The sequence below is a fragment of the Equus asinus genome, chromosome 8, assembly GCF_041296235.1.
Source record: "Equus asinus isolate D_3611 breed Donkey chromosome 8, EquAss-T2T_v2, whole genome shotgun sequence".
Classification (NCBI taxonomy): domain Eukaryota; kingdom Metazoa; phylum Chordata; class Mammalia; order Perissodactyla; family Equidae; genus Equus; species Equus asinus.
Window position 1 is genome coordinate 20,355,004 of NC_091797.1, and position 21,939 is coordinate 20,376,942.

The 21,939-nt window shown below is 33.0% G+C and overlaps 2 protein-coding genes across 13 annotated transcripts in view; one reads left to right on the forward strand and one right to left on the reverse strand.

The window, feature by feature from the left end:
- RUNX2 (RUNX family transcription factor 2) overlaps positions 1 to 17,546 on the reverse strand; it is a 315,890-nt gene extending 298,344 nt beyond the window's left edge. Inside the window, exons 1-2 of one of the 6 annotated variants that reach the window (XM_044776782.2) lie at positions 17,393 to 17,546; positions 17,069 to 17,192 (exon numbers count right to left, since the gene is read on the reverse strand). In XM_044776782.2, the coding sequence (XP_044632717.2) occupies positions 17,069 to 17,192; positions 17,393 to 17,530 (262 nt within the window). In that variant the 5' untranslated portion in view covers positions 17,531 to 17,546. The remainder of the gene's footprint in view (positions 1 to 17,068; positions 17,193 to 17,392) is intronic. The other 5 variants (XM_044776780.2, XM_070514822.1, XM_014837483.3 and 2 more) reach the window with 5 other exon arrangements.
- The window catches only part of SUPT3H (SPT3 homolog, SAGA and STAGA complex component), a 467,896-nt gene that overhangs the window by 34,363 nt on the left and 411,594 nt on the right, over positions 1 to 21,939 (forward strand). The window lies entirely within an intron of this gene.

The window sequence follows — 21,939 nt, forward strand, 5'->3', positions numbered from 1 at the left end:
GTTACTTCACAAGGGTTAGCCTTCAATACTACTTGGTTTAGTCTCTGGTAAACAACTGGCCAACCCATATCCTGCATTGCCATTTAAAGGCACAAGTTATTCTTTTAGTCAAGTGACTAGAAATTTGACCTTTTTTTTTTATAGTACTATATTATAATAACTTATATTTATATGCTTGAGATTTTTATTACTAGTTTGACATCTTTTGTCTCATTTAATTCTCAAAACTTCCATATGAGGCAGGGCAGGTCAGTGGCTAGTTCTCCTGTTTCACAGATGATGAAGCTAAGGCACAAAGAGGTGAAGTTATTTTTCCTAAAGCCATACAGGAAAGGAAAAGGGCTCTAGGATGAAGTTCTTCCATTTATCTGCCTTTTTCATTACCTTTTCTACTTCTTAATCACTGCCCTGCTAGTGCTTTCCTAAAATGTGGATCTAGGACTGCAGAAACAAAGACCCAAAGTAAAAGATAGATGTCAAGGATTTAGTAGAATTGAGCATGGTTAAATGAAAGTCAGGAAGAAGAAATTGAATTTTGAATGAAAATATAAACCCTCAGGCATGGAATGGTAAAAAGCTTTCTTCTTGTCCACAAATTCCTATTTATTAGTGGCTCCCTGAAGACCTGAGTTGAGAAGGATTGTGATTATACAGGGTCTCAGTGGGAAAAAATGCCTTGTACCATGATGTCTGCTGTGGGTGGCCTTATGCTGACCAGGAAATACTATTGGAAGTAATCTTCTATCCAGAATATAATAAATATGGCAGAAACATAGAATTTGGAAAAGCCTTAGAGCGTGTTACGTAGTTCAGACCTGGCAAGTGATGAAACTGAGGCCCAGAAAAACTAAGTGTTTCAGCTTCTCATGTCATGATAACATGATAACTCTGTAACTAGATCTGAGTTCTCCCGACTTGCAGCTTAGAGCTTTAAAACTCATACTATACTAGAAAAAATTGGGATGAGGTGAGAAGCTTGGAGAAAACCAGAAAATTAAATAATGTAAAGACATCAAGAGAAATAATTTATTAAGAACATATCCTGTGACTAGAATTATTCTTTCTTTGACTTTCTGATTTCCTGGCTATCATACTTTTTAATTTTAATTTTGTTTCCTTTGTAGGGCTACCTATTAGATATTAGGGTGCTTTGAGCAAGTAGATACTGGTCATGAGGAACATTTTAATACGCAGCTCCTTTTGTTAACATACATCAGTTTTCTAGATTTTGATTCAGTTAGATTGAGTGGAGACCTCTAAACTCACAGGAATAGAGCCTGCTTTACAGAGTAGTGTATCGCCACTACTAAACCACCCTGCTTATGAATACTCCCTTGTACTTCAGAGAGTTAAAAATTCTCTACTTTCCACTTGGTTTATTGTCTCCCTTGTCTTAGCTCTGGGTCTTGGCTTATCACTTTATTTCTTAAGTGACGTTCCTTTCTCCATCCACTAAGTGTATTCCTCTTTCATCTTAAAGACCTTTCACATTCAGGTCTTTTCCTCTAAGCCTTCCCAGCCAAGAGTAAAAAGTGCTGGTTCGTACACAACTTTCTTACCCGAAAAGGTTGATCTGCTTTTCTCCGTTCTTAATTTTTAATGGATTTTAAATTTGTGGTAAGCGTATCTTTCTCTGGGCTCTTAATCATTATTGATGTGCCTATCATAAGGCAATTAAGTTCTTAATTGTTTATGTGACTATTCTAGGTGATATTCAAAGGGAAATCTACAGATATGGGCTCTCCACTGGAAGTTTGGAATCGAATGCAGTGCTCAAATGAACAAGAATGAAAATAAAGTTCAGAGAGGAGAATGAAAAGAACAAAGCAGTGCATGAATGGGTGGAGAGCCAGAATCAGTATGTAGGTAAGGGGAAATTTAGGTTGAGAAAATGAGGGAATTCCCCACTGTATAAGAAATAAAAGAAAGTTGAATGTTCTCCTTAATGCAGTCTAAGCAATTCCTTCAGAGGAGATAAATGTGGAGGAGCTCTGTCATAGTCTTAGTGAACTGCTGAGTCTAGCACATGTTCTTTCCCTTTGTCGTGTCTACTTCATACTACCTTTTATTCCTCTAATTTAGGAAATTTGAATTACTATTTTGCCTGACAGGTTTTCATATATACAATTGTCTTCTATATTTCCTGTTTTGTTGTGTCAGTAGTCATGGAAGGGAAAAAAGACAAGAATAGGCACCTGTGATTGTAAAATACCTAAGAGTAAACAATTAGTATAAAATATCGAAGAGAGGAATTAGTTGCAAAATGAAAGTCTGCAGACCTGTTAGCTTGAGGCCTCTGCTGGCTAAGATTCTAGAATGGGTTATTAAAGACATGATTTGTGAGCCACCTTAACGGTGAGTGCTAGAAGCCAAATGCTTTTCCTCAGCAGTGGCCATGCCTCCCAGCTCCATGCTGTGTCAGGGCTCCTAGATCGCTGGCTCAGGAGCATGGGACAGATACAGTGTTTCTACACTTCAGTAAGGCATTTGACAAGTTTGTGGTGAGCCTCCATTGACAACATGCATAAGTATAGACTGATAGCTAGTTAATAGAGTTGTGCAGCTTAATAATTTACAAAATGTCTCAAATTACTGAAGACATTGATTTAAAAGAGAGTTATGTGCCACAGGATCCTCTTTTTCAGTCATAGTGGATAAATTGAGGGGTGAACTCTCTTCAGGTTTGGAAAGTCTTTTGGAAGTGGAAGTAGATTAGACTTTCTGTCAATTTCTTTTTTTCTTTTTGTTTTTTTTTTGAGGAAGATTAGCCCTGAGCTAACATCTGCCGCCAATCCTCCTCTTTTTGCTGAGGAAGACTGGCCCTGAACTAACATTCATGCTCATCTTCCTCTGTTGTATATGTGAGATGCCTACCACAGCATGGTTTGCCAAGTGGTGCCATGTCTGCACCCGGGATCCGAACTGGCGAACCCTGGGCCGCTGAAGCGGAACGTGCACACTTAACTGCTGCGCCACCGGGCCGGCCCCTCAATTTCTTAAAAGTCTTTCAGAATGACGAATTAGGAGTAAACTACCAGGTGCTCTTCACACAGCATCAGAAAGAACTCCGGAGCAGAGATGGAGCAGACAGCTTCAGGGAGCTGGTAATATATAGACAAGTTGGGCACTCCTTAATTGAATGTTGTTTTGAAGAGGGCTTCTCAAACTTTGTTTTTCCTGGGGATCTTGTGAAAATGCACATTCTGATTCAGAAAGTCTGGGGTGGGGCCTGAGGTTCTGCATTTTTATACAAGTTTTCGGGTGATGCTGATGCTGCTGGTCTGTGGACCACACTGTGAGTAGTCAAATTTAGACTCTTAAGAGGATTTAAGGCTTGGAAAGTTGGTTCTGTGTAATAACTGCAATGACTTTTTCTAATTGGATATAGGCACTTTACATGTGTTATCTTATTTAATTTTCACAGAAAATTTTCAAAGTAGATGGTAATGTTTTTACGGATGAAGAAATTGAGAGTGCTTAAGTAGCTTGCTCAAGGTTTTATAGAAATTGGTATAACTGTGATTTAAACTTAAAGGACACCAAAACCCTCGCTAGGTCTATCATGTTTCCATCAGATTCTGTGGTTTTCGTGAAACTGATTTTCCCACATAAAATTAGTTTTTCTAATTGTAGGAATTTGCTCTATTTCTTACAACTTGAGCATGTGGGGAGAAAACCCAACATTGTTCCCAGTACCAGATTTGTTGTATGGGTTCAGGAGAAATAAGTTTTTTAAACGTTAAAGCATACTGTCAAGTAAATTTTTAAATTTGTAATATATATTAATTTTTTTAGTTGAAAACTATTGGCAAGTATAAAAAACCAGTCTTCCATAATTCTGTTATCTAAACAAAATGATCGTTATTATTTTGAGTTCCTCATATGCATGCACACCGCTATATAATTAAAAAAAGTGAGATTGTGTTATATATAATTAGTATCCTATTTTTTCCCACTAAGCACAACTTTAATAGTGGCAAAGACAAAATCCTTTCTACTTTACTCTTTCCTATTTTTCTCTTAATTGTTGGCAACATCGCCATTCTCTCCTAGGCTGCAATTCATATTCCTTGTTCTTAGCCCTTCCCAATAACTGCTGCCAAATTCTTCTGCTAGTTTCTTTGTAATATCTCTTTAACTTGCCCACATTTTTCACATCCAGGCTTGATTTTTTTCCTACTAGATTAATGACTACTAAATCACCATGTCATTCTTAAATTTATTCTCTGCTTCATTGGTAGACTATTCTGGTTGCACACAAAACCCTTTGTCTTTCTTTTATCATATCTTTGTAGTGACTTCTGATGAAATAAATGTGAACAATTGTGGATTTTAAACTAAAGTCAATGAATTATCTTACCCTATCAGCTTTTATTTCTAATCAAATCTTTTTTTAACTTTTTGCCTCCATTGCTAGATAGGGTGCCAGTTTACATGGTTACTTTTCTAAAATGTTGTATCTATGATTTTATACTTGCGTATGTATTTATTTAATTTTAAGAAATGATTCTGCCTTATTAAGGCTTTTTAAAGTTGGTTTCATCATTGAAGCATTACGTATCAAATTAAATATGGATGCCGAATGATTGGAGAAGTCTTTTGACATTTCTAGATGCTCAAACAGCCTTCTCTTCTCAGTTGTTTATTCTTTGGTAAGATGTCTCACCTACCTGCCATCTCTTATAGCTTCTGGTGAGGGCATCTTCTCTCAGTGGATCCGTATAGACTGAGAAATATAATCTCACAGCTTTATTCCTACCCTCTGCCAGAAAAAAAGCAGCTGGAGCTCTTTTGTGGCTTCTCTAAGAATTTTTTTTTTGAATAATAATGGAGAAATGGTTATGGATGAAATTGAGATGAACAGTACATGTTAAAGATTTGCTTCCTAGAATCATGTACATAATCTCTTTGGTAGGCAAAGAAAAATGTACCCTTATCAGTGGATCTTTGGGAACATCAAATATTTAAGTGAATAAGAATTAAGGAAATTCTGATTAGAAATTAAGACTTAGAAGTTAAGGTTGTCTTGTCACTTAGTATAAGTGTGGGCATATAGGCATTTTTAGGTAGGACAATGAGACCATGGTAAAGGGAGTATTATGGATAATTATAGGAACTAGGATTTGACTACAGATCCGACTGACACCAAAAACCCATGATTGAAACCATTATTGTTTTAATTTTATAAATGAGTATCACAAATTCCCTGTGTTCAATTTAAGAATTTAATTTTTTAACTCCTAAAATAGTATTTTCATAGCACATGAAGTATATACTGTGTGGTATGGACATTGAATAAGATTATTGATTGTAATAATTGGTTAAGAATTATTTAATTCTTTGGAACTTTCATTTTCTGATCAATTCTGACCTAAATCTTATCTTTGGTACACTCTTAAGTTTTATTTTTTCTTAATTTCTTTGGTTCTCACTGATCAGTATTACTTAAAGATATACTTGGGTAGAATTTGGAGACTCAAAGATTCTCTCTCTTTTTGTATTTTGTCAGTTTAATAACTTCAAATTATATTTCTGAGAACTAATACCTTTATAGATGAAGTTGGGGATTAGAAAGTAACTGCATTAAGGTTGTGTATAACACTATAAGGTAATAATTAAGAGTGAAGAAGGCTTCGGTTTGAATCCCAGCTCTTCAACTGTGTGGCCTTGGGCAGGTTTTATTACCTCATTTTCAGTTTCCTCGTCTGTAAATAATTATAATACCCAACTCATATAAGGGGGTTATGAGAATTAAAGGAAATAATATTTCTAAGTGGTGTAGCACAGTGCCTGGCATGGTAAGGAGCCAACAAAGAGAAGCTAACCTAGAACCAAAGTCCAGTTTCAATTAAGGTGTACTCTAAAGATCATGGAGGTATGCTAGGCACATAGATTGTCTTAAAATATGTTAATGTGGGCTTAATTAAATGAATTTAAAGTTTAAAATATTAAGTTTTTAGAATAGATTGATTGTATGGTTAGAATAGCTATTTGAACTGAAAAGAGAAAGGAAAATATTAATTTTGGGGGGCTGTGTTCATCTTATTGAATTGTCTATGCTTCTGTTTTTCTTATTAATATTACTTGTTGGACGCATCACCATTAGCTAACTAACATCTCTACTTGAAGAAAGGGAAGGGAAGTAACAAACTGAAATTTTAATGTTTTATTTCTTATAAATAAGTTTTACAAATGTTTAGGGGGAGACGGTTTGGAAATTTTTATATTTTTACATATATCTTGTCTTTAGCTTATTTCTTGGTGTATTAAAAGTTTGCTATATTGGCTCTCAAACTTAGCTAATTTACCTGCAGAGTTTTGTTTGAAAAAATTCTCAAAGCCCTCCCTCTCTTCTTCCCACCCTCCCCAAGACCTGCTCCTCAGGGGGTTCTGTTGATCAGTGGGTGTGGGTTCCACTGGGCTGTAGCACGTCATGTGTAACCCTGGGAACCCTTTAATGGGACAGACTCAATCCTTCTTTTAAATTCTTATGGTAAAGTAATAAGGCCACTTAGTTTACTTTGAATGATATTTATGGCAAATATAAGTCATCTTTAAAGAAAATTTGTTGACTGTGCTATCTCAGAAACTCCACCTACTCATTGGAATATCAAATGATCAACTTTTAAATGTGTATTTACATTTAAGTTTGAGTGGGTCTTTTTTTAATCTTTAGAAAAATATAAATAAGATAGGCTGTTAAACATATAAATTTTCTTATTCTTATCATACTTCTATGTTTTATGATACTTTGCTTAGAATGTGTCTCATGAAAGGGTTTACATGAGTGTGTGTCCAGAGCAGGACCGGGGCCTCCGGTGAGGCAAGCAGAGTGCCTAGGGCAGGACATTTAAGGAGGAGCTCTGTTGTGGGGTTGTGCTCTGAGGATGAATGCTGTGCCCTGGCCGCCTGCATGCCTCACTCTAGCCCCAGCCCTGCTCCAGAGAAGTAGGCTGCATGTAAATTATTTTAATTTTAGTTTAGCATAATCTCATGCATGCTTGGATGTTTTATAAAAAATTCTTGACAAGATGAAAATAATGTATCCAAACCCAAATTTATATTACCCAGGAAAAAAAAGTTAACTGTTTGAAAAAGATAACGTTATGATTTTATTCTTGCGTGTTCAGTAATTGTCAGAGCTTCAGAAATTCCAGTTCAGTAGAATCTCGTCTCACACTGAAATACGCTTGGTCGTTTTATCTCCTGGCAGCTACCTGAAATCATTAGTGCTCTACCCTGAGTTTCTTAATTTGATATGTAGTACATTCAGCTTTTAAACTTATAGATGATCATTGAAGTAGTAACTAGTGACTCCAGGTTTACTACATTTTTATTAACGATTTTAGAATTCTTTAAATTTGCCTATGAGTTTTCTTTTTTTTTGAGTGCTACATCTGGAAATGCTCAAAAGTTGTTTGCCTTTTTAAGGGAATAGTTTGCAGTGAAAGTATAACTTCTTTAGAGGTGAGGTTCAAGTTAACGAATGATGAACCATAATGTGAGGAAGCATAATATTGTGAATTATTATTTGGCAAACATAACTAATGCAGGCATTAGCTGCTGAAGCCATTAGTAAAGTACCACTTGCAGAAAGCTAGAGAGATAGGCCGCACAGAACTTTCTCTGTAAACTCTCAGAATGTAAACTAGTGGACAACTTTGTTTTTTCAATAAGGACTAAATTCTTTAAGTTTGATATGTTTGTAGGTTCCGTGATTAATGTGTGACTAAAGGACTAATGTATGAAAGGAGTATTTAGAATCCGTTGAAATTTGTAGGTGTGACATCATTGTCAACTTAGGCATTTTATTTCTGAAAGTCAGAATTTATTTAAATGCACTTTTTTTCCAAAATAAATTTTTATTTCTGCTTACAGTGGTGCCAAAGTAAGTTTTCCTAAATAGAATTATTTAATATGAAAGTCTGTTGATAGTGTTTCAAGTAAGCAAAAATAAACTCGTAACAACCAAGGGTGGAGAAGTATCTAGATTTGTTTTTAGCTTTCTTTTTCATGGTTTCTCAGAAGTGTGTATCATATTATAAATACATTCAAAATGTTTTGCTCTGAGGATATGTAGCATTCCTATAAAGGTTAAATCAATAAAAATGATTTGGACACATTCCTAAGCATAGCTAGAACAGGTAGCCCGTTGTTTCAGGTACCCTCGAGTTTCTGGAGCAGATCATTATGGCGTAGCAAAAGAACTTACTAAAAGTTGCTTTCTATGTGTAGATGCATCAGCTTAAAAAAAGTAAGATTTTCTGGCCTTCTAGAAATGAATATTTTTAAAGTAGCCCTCTGTATATTGATTTCATGATGTGTTTTAAACTCAGTTAAAGTTTTGAAGCTTTTTTTTTCTTTTTTCCGAATGCTGAAGATACACCATAATTGATAAGGAAGAGGTACGTACAGGAAAAATGCAATGGGCGAGCCTTTCCAGCCAGTTTAGAATAAATAGTAGTCTTATGATTAAAGAAAGTATCACACATTATAATTGCAAAATTAGGAATTAGATGTGATTCTTTTATGTCTTGCCAGTTTAGAAGAAAATTCTGTAGTGACTGGAATGTTATCTGTTCGTTTGAGCAGTTCAAAAGACAAACTTTAATTTGAGTATTTATTTAAAAAACATATGTATTTCTACTATGTTCAGGGTTGGCTGCTTAGTATGGTATTGTTGCTAGGTGGAGTTTTATGCATTTGTTTGCTGTTTTCTTGTTCTTTTCATATGTTTGAGTATGTAAGTTTTAAGTTTATCTGTAAGTTTTCAGATCACACTGTTCCCACAGTTACTTTTCAAAAAATGTATTTCTGTCAGCTTGTAATAATAAGATGATTTTTCTTAAAGCTTCCTTTAAAACAGCATTGAGGGTATTCGATGTTTTTGGATCATGGAAATGCAGTGAATTCAGCATGTATTTGGCTGAATAAGGTTTAAATCAAGCTGGAAAACTTGAGTTACACACATGTATTATGGAAAATCTCTTCCTGTCATTTTGTGCGTGTACTATATAATTACTCTGTAAATAAATACTTTATCAAAAGCATTTTGTTACGTTATTTGTTGGAGCACATGATTTTATTTCATAGTAAAGAAAATGGTTTGAACATGTCTCAGTAAAAATTTTTTACATGTATAAACATACATAGAGTGGTTTAATCATTTAACAATTAAATAATTTAGCAATTTAAGCCAAATATTTTGCTCTCTTAAAAAATATTTCTGTGTTTTGATATATTGTGATTTATCATTATATTTTTAAAAATAAGAATATTTATAAAAATAAAAACAAGCCTAATAATCAGCATATGGCTCAGTTTTTTCTGAATACTCGTGAATGATAGTTTAAAATTAATTTCCTTGTGTGTTTTCTCAGGTCCCATTCGTGTGCTAAAATATTCTACAATATGCTTATGCGTATTATAAGGGAAATATATTGTTAAATCTTTATTACTAAATCAAGAAATATGTTCTTTCCACAATACCGATTTTTCCTATCTAGCTTAGATAACATTTTTTAAATGAGGTGGATACTAATAGTAAAAATTTTTGAAAATGTGAAATTTTCCTACTAAAATACAGAGAGAGAGAACATATGTGTGCTTAGTTTAACAACTGGGGGAATGTAAAGAATTCTCTGTGAACAGTGGAGTTTTAATAATAGGAAAAAGAGGAGTTTCTATGATGGAGAGAAGGTTGGATTAATGATCAAAGGTTTGGATTACATTGACTTTTATATTTATATTGCTTTACAAATGTACTCTAGTACATTGTCTTTCTAAGTAGCATCTGCTTTATGGATCGTCTTAAATATTTTCATTTTTGTATTGAACTCTGTATTCCTAAGAACAGTAGCAGTTTTCTCTGCATTTTGTCAAAAGCTGAATTACCTGAAAGCTTTACAGATTTCATGAGAGATAAAAATTAATCTTACTAGATTACCTTTTGTAACCAAGTATCTTGCCTAGTGTTAGGATGCTGCTGTCTTGATGGAAATTTTCATGTAGATATCTCCTTATAACATCTTAATATTTTTGAATTGGGTCTTGAGATCCTTAGTATGAAATGCTGTATACTTTTACAATTATCTTTTCTGTGAAAAACACAGTGATTGATACACTGTAGATTATTAGCTTCAAGAAGTTTTCTTTCTGTGGTCTATAAGAGTGCAGATTTCTGTAATCTGATACGTTTACATGAGATAAAATGAGAATTCACTTTTCTTCACAAAATAAATTTTCTTTGGGTTGTATTTACAAAAAAAATCTTATAATAAAATTATTATTGCTTAAATGAAATCTGCACCCTGTATCTTTTTGATGCTCATGTGTCGGTTTTCTGGGGTCAAGTTACACTAATGCCAGTGGGTTTAACCCAGTGGGTTAGAATATTATTTGTAAAATATAGCTCTTTATTATCATTTCTTTTCAGCTTCATGGTGAATTCACTTTGTTTAGATTCATTTAAGTAATTTTTAATCATTTGGTAGAAATAATCTTTTCACTTAAAGATTATCCCAGAAATTTGAAGTTTAAATTGGAAAGTTAAGTAGAGAAATTTAAAAATAAAATTAATTATAATTATTTCTATTGAAACAAAATAACCAAATTAAAAATCAAAAGCCTAATTGGAATTGTTTACTCAGGTTGCATGGGCAATGAGTAAATATATAGAAGAAATACCTGTTTAGCTCCAAGGCAGAGTTGTTCTTTGAGATAATGTCCATAAATAGGTATCTGTTAGCAGATTAATTACATTCATATTTGCCCTTGTGAACTGTAATAATTTAACTGATAACAGTTTTTAATCATTTAAGTTTATGACTGGAAAATAACATCCTTGGGTTTTACAAGTATAGTTTTTGATTATTTTTATCTTGAATTTCCCAATAGATGCCTGATCTCTGTTATTGGTTTTACAGGTTGACATTTCTCTGTTAGTGTACATGCAAAAAGTAATTGATTACCTTTCACAAATGAACCCCAAGCAATACCTCAGTTAAATGATTTACAATTGTTGTTTTTCCTAGTTCACAATCATTGTCCCAAGTTGTATAGTCACTTGTATATGCATTCATATGCACATGCAAATGCATATGCTATGTATTAAAATTTTGAGCCTGGGCTGATAGTTGAAAGAAATTTAAGTTGTATTTATGTGCCCGATACTTTGTTTCTGTATAAAGCTATGTTCTTGACTATATAAAGTTTTGTGGAATACCACAACATCATCATTCTAATTTTTCCAAAGAAAGACTGTGCATATATATGTTTTTAAACCTTGTTGATGATTGTTATTGTGATTTGGCTAGCATTTTTCCTTTTTTTGCTCCCCCCCACCTGCTTTTACTGAACCACAAAATGGATTTAGTTATAAGATATCTGTATAAGGGATATGTAAACAATGGTTTGGCACACTCATGGTTCATATAATTTTAGAGGAACCTATAAATGTATATGTAAATTTTTGAAATTTTAACTTAGTCTTTTATGTAAATATATTTTTATAGTTGATAGTGTAGTGATTTTACACCATTGATGTAAAAAACAAAAGCAGTTTAACTGAAAAGTAAAATAAAATTAATTTATTTGATTTTTGTGGTAAAAATTATTTGCCTTGCACAAGATGTTTAGATATACCTTGTTAGGAATGTCACATCAAAATGTAACTCTTATGTATAATTTCTTAAGAGATGGTAATAGACATAGTACAGATAACAGAGTCTTTAAACTAGTTGCCACAATAATCCTAAATACATGTCTGAGAATAATGTTAACTTGGTAGATTTTCTGACGTCAATATAATAATTTAAAAATATCTTAAACATTATTAAAAATTGCGTTTACTTAATGTGTCTATATAGTGCAGAATTCCTTGTTTTGTCAGCAATTGATTTAAGAAATGAAAATCATTTAATCAAGATAAACTAACATTTCTCCTCTTTTTATTAGAGGCAGAATCATGCTTGTTAGGATTTTTGGTCCTGGACTATATATTGGATGTGGGATTTATGTGTATTAAGAAGAACATAGGGTATTTATAGGAAATGTATGAATAACGAATTTTTTTTCATGGCAAGTATTAAATGCTTATGTAGCAACTGGCCTTTAAAGGACTCTTTTAATTCTACAGCTTTATCTTGTTTGGGAATTGTTTTATATATCATGGTAAATGATGAGGTTTTTTATATTAATTGAAGAAAGCATATTTATGAAAAAAATATGCTTTAGAGTTGACATCCTGTTCAACAATAATAATAAACACCTGAAATGCTTGATTAGTGTTGCTTACATCCATCCAACACTGTTCCAAACCTTGAATCCTATGTTCTTAATAAGGGAAGGAAATTTTAATTAATAGGGGAAGGAAGGTTTAAAGGGAAGGAAATACCTAAGAATTGAACATATGATGAAGGTACTGTATACAATGTAATGAAAGAGCATTTAATCTCAATTGCTCTACGGGTCTTTAAAATGTTATTTGGGAATGTATGGCCTCTTTTATATGTGTTTGCTGTTGAATGGACAAAAGCTTGTGGTCAGCAGTGGTTAAAATTGTAAGGAAACTCCCTTTGAATAGAATTCCTCCATTATTTTTTGAATTGTAACATATTAATCCAAATATATATCCACTGAATTCCATAATCTTTGAAGTGTCAATAGATTGTATTAAGGTATATATTTTCATTATGTGAGACTTCCTTTTCTAAAGATTTGTTTTAAAATATTAAACATTTCAGATTTCATGAAGAATTTCCATATACTTTAGACACCTTAGAATATTTTACTCTTTAGGAATTACTAAGTATTAGAGTTTATTGTAATCCTTATTATAAGAGTTTAATGACAGAGTATTGGGATTTTTTGGGTAGAATTTTATCTTCAGCCGAATTCATTGCTACAGGAGGAAAAAAAACCAGTGCGTTAAGGTAACCTAGCGGGAGGTCTCTGCCTAAATTAGCGTTGGTTTTGCTAGCACCCGTTTAATAGTAAGTCTTGCTTGGTAAATGACTAGAAATATAGTTATGCTTTGTCACATTTACAATTGTATGATTTGCAGGAAGAACTTTTTCACATTGAAGGTATTTGTCTATTTGACCATATGTGTAATACTTTTAAAGAGACACTGTAGAGGTAGCCTGTTCCATGTGAACTTTTAATGTAAAAATATCCCTAAAGACTTTTGTTAGGTAACAGCATTTGCAATCGGAATGCTGTTGAGGAGTTTTTGCATGACCTCACTATTGACTTAGAGTTGTCACATTTGAGTATCCTGGAACAAGGGTTAGAAGAGCGTGGAAGGTTGCTATTTGTGTGCTTTGGAGAGGAATTTGAGATGTTACCCTGTTTTGCCATCAGTTTTCAAATATGCACGAGTGCATCATTAATCATAGGAAATGCAAAAATAAATAATCGAGTCCCATTGGATTTTTTTATATGAATACTTACCTTTTCCCTTTTTTGTATATACAGTTGAGGTATTTAGGTAACCCCTAACATTTAGTTTCAACAAAGAAGTACAGTATAAAAATATTACCACAGTTTTCATGTGAGCAGCTCTTGAGAGGAAAAAAAAAAAGCCCTCTAGATGAATATTTGTTGAAAAAAAAAGTTGTGATACAGAATGTCTTAACTCACCCCCAATACAGTACTTGAGGACCACCAGTGTATAAAATTGAAAGCACATGAGTTTTGAAGCAGTAGAAAAGGTTTGTAATTGATTAGCGCTGCTTGAAAGTTTTGAAGTACAGTGAGTTTTGATTTGTGAATGGTTCTATTCAATAAAGATTAATTCTGTGTGTTTGATAAAATCTTAGTGCCTTCAATGAGTTAGCTTTTTCGCCCCTCTGCAGTTTATTTAACCATCAAATATTTCAGTGTTCTTTTAACAAACTGGAACATTTCTATCTTACTGAATTTAACTTCACTGTGACTGATTTAAACAAGTCAAACTATCAGTGATTAGTTTTAAGGGTGTAATTGAATACATTAATTTTTGTTCTTTCAAAATAAAATATATCATAGTGTAATCATCTATATTTCATGCCTTTTGATTTAGAGAGTATCAGGAAGTTCATGCAAACAAAATATTTTTATGCAATTTCTTTTAAATCTTTTACATTTTAAAATATTTTTAAAATTTCAGTGAAATCTTTAACAATTTTTCATGTAAAATTAGGATTATTATAATTTAAAATAATTTATAATACGAGTCTTTGAGAATTGCATTGACATTTTTAACTTTTAGTATATGTTGCAGTGATCTTCTCTGTAGGTTCTTGACTTTTTGAATTGTCTCCCTGGATTTTAGAATTTAACTCTTTTATTTTAGAAGCAAGTTATGACACTTTGTCACTATTAAATCTTGAAACTATAAAATTGTTATTGATATGGACCACAACTGTTATTTTGGAAATGTGTTCACATATCGTGTTCAGTCAGTCACTATGGTCAGTTACAAAGGTTTTATGTAGAAATTTAATCAGTCAGCTGATATATTTTCATAAATAAGTTCTTAATTGTAGGATACTCCATGAGTCACAACTATCATTTTCAGCAGTCTTTATTTATGATAAACAACAGATTTTGAGTAGTGCAGAGTGAAAATTCTTGTTGAATTCAAGATAAATGGTATGCTGTGAGAACAAGGACACTAAAACACACACACTCTCTCTCCCTCTCTCTCTCTTTCTCTCTCTCACACACACACACACACACACACACTCTCTCTCACACACACACACACACACACACATTTCACTCATTATATTTGAGGTGAGGCAATTGGTTAGCGTCTGTTTTGTCCTTCACTTAGGAAAAGCCTAAACTTTAAAAAACTATTTTACAAAATTGGAACATGTCCTTCTGACTTTTGATTAGATTGTTTTGATAATCATTATTATAAGAATCTAAAGCCTGAAGTGAGGTTTTCGACTTTATTTAGAATGGGGAAATGTTTACAGTGCGATGATAACCTGCACATAATGTCCACTGCCCACCTGTAATTAGTTTGGTGTGGTGGGTTTATCTTAAATTCTCTGTCCAGGCTCTGAAGTACTGTTTGGGGACGGGAGAGGGTCAATTTCACTTTTCAGAAGAGGAAGAATTAGTTATGATGTCTAAAAATCTGTGACATGTGATAGAAGATGATCTTTATCCATTTAGTTCACTGTTATGCCTTGTTTAAAAACTTGGTTAAGTTTTGGAAATTTTACTGTAGAAATAGTAAGGATGTCGCAGAAATATAAGATATATTTCTCGTATGATAGAATAAGGAGCATTTTAACATATTTTTTGTGACAATATTAATAACTTTACTTCTAATGCTGAATTAGTCCTTGAAACTTGTGTTGTTCCAGATCTGGTTAGAAAAATGTATTTTTTAAAAAATAGAGTAACATTGTGAAAGAGTAACTTAACTGCTTGTGATGTCTGTTTCAAGTTATTCCTCTATATAACAATAGTTTTAACCATTTTTTTCTCTTCTTGGATAGGAACAGCAAAAGTTCCCGTGTATAAGCTATAGTTATAATATGGGCTGTAATGCAGTCTAGTTGTATATATGTTCTGCCTCCTTAACGCAGACATTTTTAGAGTAATGCTTATTATGTACCATTAAATTTTTAAAAAATAATCTGTGATTATTATATTGTATGTATTATAACTGAGGCGTCCCTCTTACACATATTGAGAGAGTCACTGCGGTAATTTTACTTTTTTTTGCGTAAAATGCAAAGTACATTTCCTCACCCTTTTAAGAGAAACCTTTTTTTCTTCTTCAGGTTTAATTATTTCTCTTTGACCTGAACTAAGACTGATCCTCTGGTAGCCAGTTAAAATGTGTGAAGTAGGAGGAGTAAAGGAAACTCCAATCGTTAGTTGTAAGTTATAAAGCAAAGTTAATATAGGTATACACAGCAAAAGGATTTATTTTAAAGGATAAAAGAAAACTTTATAAACTTGCCTTGTAGTTGGAACATGTTGGACATCATAAAGAAAATCTTGTAAGTGTTTAGATGTTTTACTGTAATACCGTGTCAGCTGATGAATGTTGAAGTAGTTTACTTTTGTGTATCAGCACTAACTTGAAATTATATATTAGGGGACTGTATTATGCCTGTTTTCTTTTAAAGTCCAGCATGTTTTAATAGGTATGACTCTTTTAAATCATGCAGGGTATCCTCACGGAGTTTTATTTTTCATGAGACTAAATGGTATTCATTTTGGTAGGTCCAAGAATATGATTAAAAGAATTCTAGACATTTCAATGGCTATGTGTTTATAGCGAGTTCTACATGTGGATAATAGTGTGTAGATGTAAAATTAGAATTATGTATAAAAATGCAATTGCATGCAAGTTTTTAAAGACTTCTGTGAACTTTTTAATATCCTGGATATCCTGGGCAACTATAAAAGATCTTTTAAAAATGGCCATTACACACTTATCATAATTTTATTTCGGTCGAAAATATGCACCAATTATATAAAGTTGTTTAGAAAGAAACGCAAATATCTTATGATGCAGTTTAAAATTATAAAAAGAGTTTTAGTTGAGCTGGTTAAAATGTTAACTGCACTGTAGGTTTATTTCTCTGTTTTACATGGTAGAGCATAATGCGAGATAATTCTGTGGTCTGCTGTTTTGTGAAATTGCTTTCTTTTTGAAGTTTTCTCAAATATTGGGAGCTGCCGGAGTGAATACTTCATAATACTTCGATTAATTTAGTGTCTAATTTTATTTCAGTGAGGGTTAATGAGGATATTAAACTTTCCTTTACTGTTTTAATTACCTCATTTCTATAACTCTAGAAAACATTTTGACTAATAGGAGATAACTTAATTTTTTCTATTCAAGTCATTACTCTGAGGAGTAAATAAGGTACAGATGCCAAATGCAAATATGTACAGCAGTTTCATTTTTCAACTTTTAGTTCAACAAAATAGCATTATTACTATGATCTTTAATATAATGTTATCCAGAAAAGCTAGCAGTTTATCCAAGAAACATACCTTTATGTTTAACAGGTTCATCTCTTATAGGATTTTAAAATATGATAACACTTACCCCAAAAGAAGTTTTGCTGACATGGTGTCACTGTGCTGAAGAGGCTGTTTGATGCCATAGTCCCTCCTTTTTTTTTCAGATAGAACTTGTACCCTCTGTTGTAAATTCTGCTTGCAGCCTTAAACTGAAAATACAAACCATACCCAAACCTTGTTTTAGTTTTACAGTATGCCTGGAGTACATAGACTTTATATTTATTTTTTTCTGTCAAGAAATTATGTAGCTGGTAACATGTGAAAAGCAAGGAAACAAAACAAAAAGCGAATGAGCAAATATTTGAAGGACCTGCTATTACTGCATAGACTGTGGTTAGAGAGCACTCACTGACTCTGTTGGTCTCGGTGGCTGGTAGTGACCTGCGGAGATTAACCATTTAAAAACCAGAGACTTCTTGCTGTCCTCCTGGAGAAAGTTTGCACCGCACTTGTGGTTCTGTGGTTGTTTGTGAGGCGAATGAAGCATTCACACAATCCAAAAAAGCAAAAGCTTTAAAACTCCTTTTTTTTGCAAGCACTATTACTGGAGAGACAGAATCATGTGGTTTGTGACCTCACAGTACTCAAAGTAAAGTGGGACTGCCTACCACTGTGGCTTTTCCCCCCTTGCTCTTGCGCGCTCTCTCTTTCTTTCTCTCTCTCTCTGACAAAAGGCTTGTGGTAAGGCCCTTCCTGGCATCCAGAAGGATATAGCTTTTTAATTTTTGTGACTCATGAGGATTTGGATAGAATACAAATGCTGAAGGAGCCCAAACTCCTGTAAGGTTAAGCATTTGTAGAGCAGAACTCTGCAGTTAAGGGCTTTCCTTTCTGTCCTCCCACTCCCACTTTTTTTTTTTTTTTTTTTTGGTGCCTCCTCCTCTTATTTAGTTCATTATTGTCTCTGTGGAAAAGTGAGCAAAATTGGCGCAAGAGGCTATGTGAAATTCTGAACAACAGTGATGATTTACAATAATTTACATCTTTGGATTGTATCACATTCTGGGGTCTGCTTCATATTTGCTGGGTGATTGGAGTCCTTCTGTTTTTCTTTTTCTTGTCTTCTTAAACTTGTGAATCTGTAACTCATTGTAAAAAAGTTTACCTTTCTTAAGGTCTGGTTGCAAACTGCTTGCTGGGCTTGACTGTAATTGGCTGTCATGAAAGTGTTAGTCTGGGGTTTCCTTTACAAATATTAAATCATGTCTGTCTAGTTTATGTATAATCAGTATTAGATGCCGGCTCCTACAATAAAGATTAAATGTAATTAGTATCTTTTATATTATGTATACCTTTATCTCATGACCAGTTTGAGGATCTTATAAAAATGAATGTTAAGAATTGTAACATAGTTTATTGAATGAACCTTAGTTTTCTTTATGCTTGTAATTTTGTTTTTCAAGGAAATGTATTTATTTTGTATAAGTCTTGAAGTAGTTTATTTGGATATTAACTTCAACAGAGCCCTTGATAGAGAATCTTATACATATATAAAGTAAAATTCTTATATTGTAACTTAGATTGTTCACGATAAGATTTTATAAGCTCAGAATAGAGTGGGTTAACAGAAGCTGTGTTTTTTGTTTATAATGGAAGCTTTGAAATAAATTACAAAATGCTGTGTGTAGTAAGGAATAATGCACACAGACAGAGTATGTTAGTCATCTCGATTTGCTAATTCTGATTCAGAAGAAAATTGGAAACATCTTTGGGAAACTGTCTCCTTTTTTGCCCCTTTGGACATGTATGTATAGAACTCATTTTCTTATTAGGATGATTATATATCATAGGCACAGAATTTTGTATTTATGAATAGAGCTTCCTGTTTTCATCAGTTGGGAGCGAGGAGGTATTTTTCAACAAAAATTATAAAGCTGAACAGACCAATTTTCTAGGCATTTTTTTGCCATTTATCCACGCCACTCTGAATTTGCATGTTAGACTTCTTCCTAGTGTGATAGTAATGAGGAGTGGCGTGAAGTAACTGACTGGGAGGGTGGGCGGAGACAGGGAATTACAAAACATTATTTGGGGTGTATAATGGGGTAAGGGCTGGGGAAACACTCAAGAGGATGTTAGAACCAAGATATCCCTGTGTATGATCTTCCTAGGACAGCTCATTATCTGCTTTTGGTTTATGTTAGATAAAGATGAATGTGTAAACGTTTTCATACGTTACTTTACGAAGAATTGATTTGCCCAAAATATACTAGGAGGACATGGGAATGACTTTAATCCTTTATTATTTAAATGTCCAGAACCTTTCTGGACATTTTAGTGATAAAAACCCAGGAATACATTTTAGTGTTTTATTTTAAATATAGATTTATCATGCCTCATTGTGTGTGTATACAGATTTTACGATGAAAAGTAAGAGTTTTCATTTAACATGCAATTTATTCATGCAAAAGAGAGAAAAGTTATTCAGTTATTCTCTCTCATAAATAAGATATTCTAGTATGGTCTACACCTCTAATTAATATCTATAGTAAGTTAAAGGAGGGCTTTGTCTGTATAATTTGTGGAATTCCCAAACATAGTTCCATATGCACATGCAATAGCAGCAGAATCAGGCAACTGGAAAAGTTTAGGTATCTGCTGTAGTATGGTACGTAAATGCTTTTCTTCTTTTAGAATGAGTTTTTAGTTTCTGTATAAGAATTCTCTGATATCTTACAGCCCCGTCTTACAACTTTTTGCTAAATATTGTCTCCCTTAAAATTTTTTTTGTTAGGCGTACTTCGGCCTTCCAAATTGGCTTTATATGTATTTGCATAATTTTTAACATCTGTGTGTCTCTTAACTGCTTGTTCTCTTCTTGCAGGTAACCCTTCTGCACATAACTTCTGAGTCAGGATGATCATTCTTATTGCATAAGAGTTTAATAGATGTTGTTGAATATGCCCTTTCTGTTCTGTGTGAGGGCCTATCAAATTCTGGCAGGAGAAAGATAGTGAAATCATGTGCTTTAAAGTTTGTCTATTCATTATCCACATTTTTTTTTCTATATTAGAAATATATTCTCTTTGGAGCAACTATTACTTTGTGATAAAAATTTAAAAGCAGCAGTGATAGCTGGTACGCCTTTGATAATTGACAGTTTGCTTCATTAGCAATAACTGATTACATGTGAAGAAGAGAGACTGACTCAGAAAAGTCACTGCAAATAAAGCTCTTGATTATGGATTTATACTATGCTTAAAATCAGAAATGGAAACCACAAGGTTTTTTTGTTTTGTTTTTCGAAGACCCTCAAAACTTCATCCATTTTGGGGATATGTTATTATTTGCTATTGTGGAAATAACTGACAAGTTTAGGTCAACCATATAAATTACCTTTAATGTCACAGAAGTGAAATAGAGCTTTGAACTTGAAATCACTTTTAAAAAATAAAGAAGTTAGTTATCTTTCTCCTCTATTATTTGCTATTTCCTAAATTTGTCAGTGTTGGTTGAACTTTTTATATTGTCTACTGTTAGACGATATAACAGTATAATAGTGTTTTAAATGCTATATATATCTTCATTGTTACTTTTTGAGTTCATCTTTATTTTCTGAACTAATAATCCTATTTTAATACAGTAGTTTTATTTTATCAATATCAATATTGTTCTTGTTTCTATGTAGTTTTTTTGGGTTGTTTTAAACTTCTATTTGCTGCCTTTCTATTTTTCTTTTAATTGAAAACAATAGGAGCAAATGGTTTGAAGGAATTTTATAAGTTGTGGAAATCCTGATTTGGCTGAAAGTGTTGTCACTGATTATGAGGTTTTAGCAGGGAACTTTATTTATTGTTTCAACTTGGTATGTGACAATTTATTTTTTCAACAGTTTCCTTTTGGATTTGACGTAAAGCTGTTTAAGCTTACATAGCATTTATTGGTCCTTATATTGATGATTTGAAAATTTTTTATATTAGTAAAATATGTATAGTTTTACTAATATTTTAAATTATGATTATGAGAGACTAATTCCACTTCCTTATTTTAATGAGATATATGTTCATGTACACAACTGCATGCACATGTGTGTGGTTGTGTGTATATACAGGATATTATTTTGTGGTACTTTTTGTAATGAGAGTATTTTTTCTGTTTTCTTTTTTTTCCTTCTCAGTTTGTTTTAATTAAATTACATAAAAACCCAAAGCACCACTATGTCCATGATTGTTTGAATAACTTCATTTGGTTAGTATTAGCAGCTATCTGTCTATATGTGAGATTACGTGGAAATTGGATGCCAAAAGAGAAAATGCTCTCCCTCTCTCTCCCCGCCTCTCTCTTTCCCCTTCCCTTCTTCCCTCCCCCCTCTCCCCCCAGGCTTTTTTGGTTTCTCTTTCTCTGTTTTGACATTTCTATAGAGTCTCAAAGTACATTCTTAAGGTTCTAGGAGGGGATATTGACAGTAATCCTCACTACTGAATACCTGGCAGATTTGAAGCTCCTAACGTTCAAGGCAAATTATTGCTCTATCCTGATAGAGTACATCTCATTTGTTAGATGGTCTTGGCATCTGATTACAGAGATTTTCTTTCTTTTAACAGTTTTTAATTCCTTCCTCCGTGTTTTTACTTTAATACTTATTTCACATGACATTAACACTTTAATTAGAAAGATTACATTGTTTTTTCTCTTTGACTGTTCTTCGAAATGCAGAGTGATCCATACTTGTTTAATGTAGCTGTGTAAATAATTCATGTTTCTTGTAATTATGAGAACAATTCGTCTTCTAATGCTGTCATTTTTCTGAGAAGAAAAAAAAGGCGAGAACTTGCAGAAAATATGGGAAACATGCTCATATGACAGCTGAGGATGTGGCTAGGCTAACGCAGGAAACTGCTACCCACAATGCAATGTTACATATACTACCACTTAATAAAATTTATATCAAACATG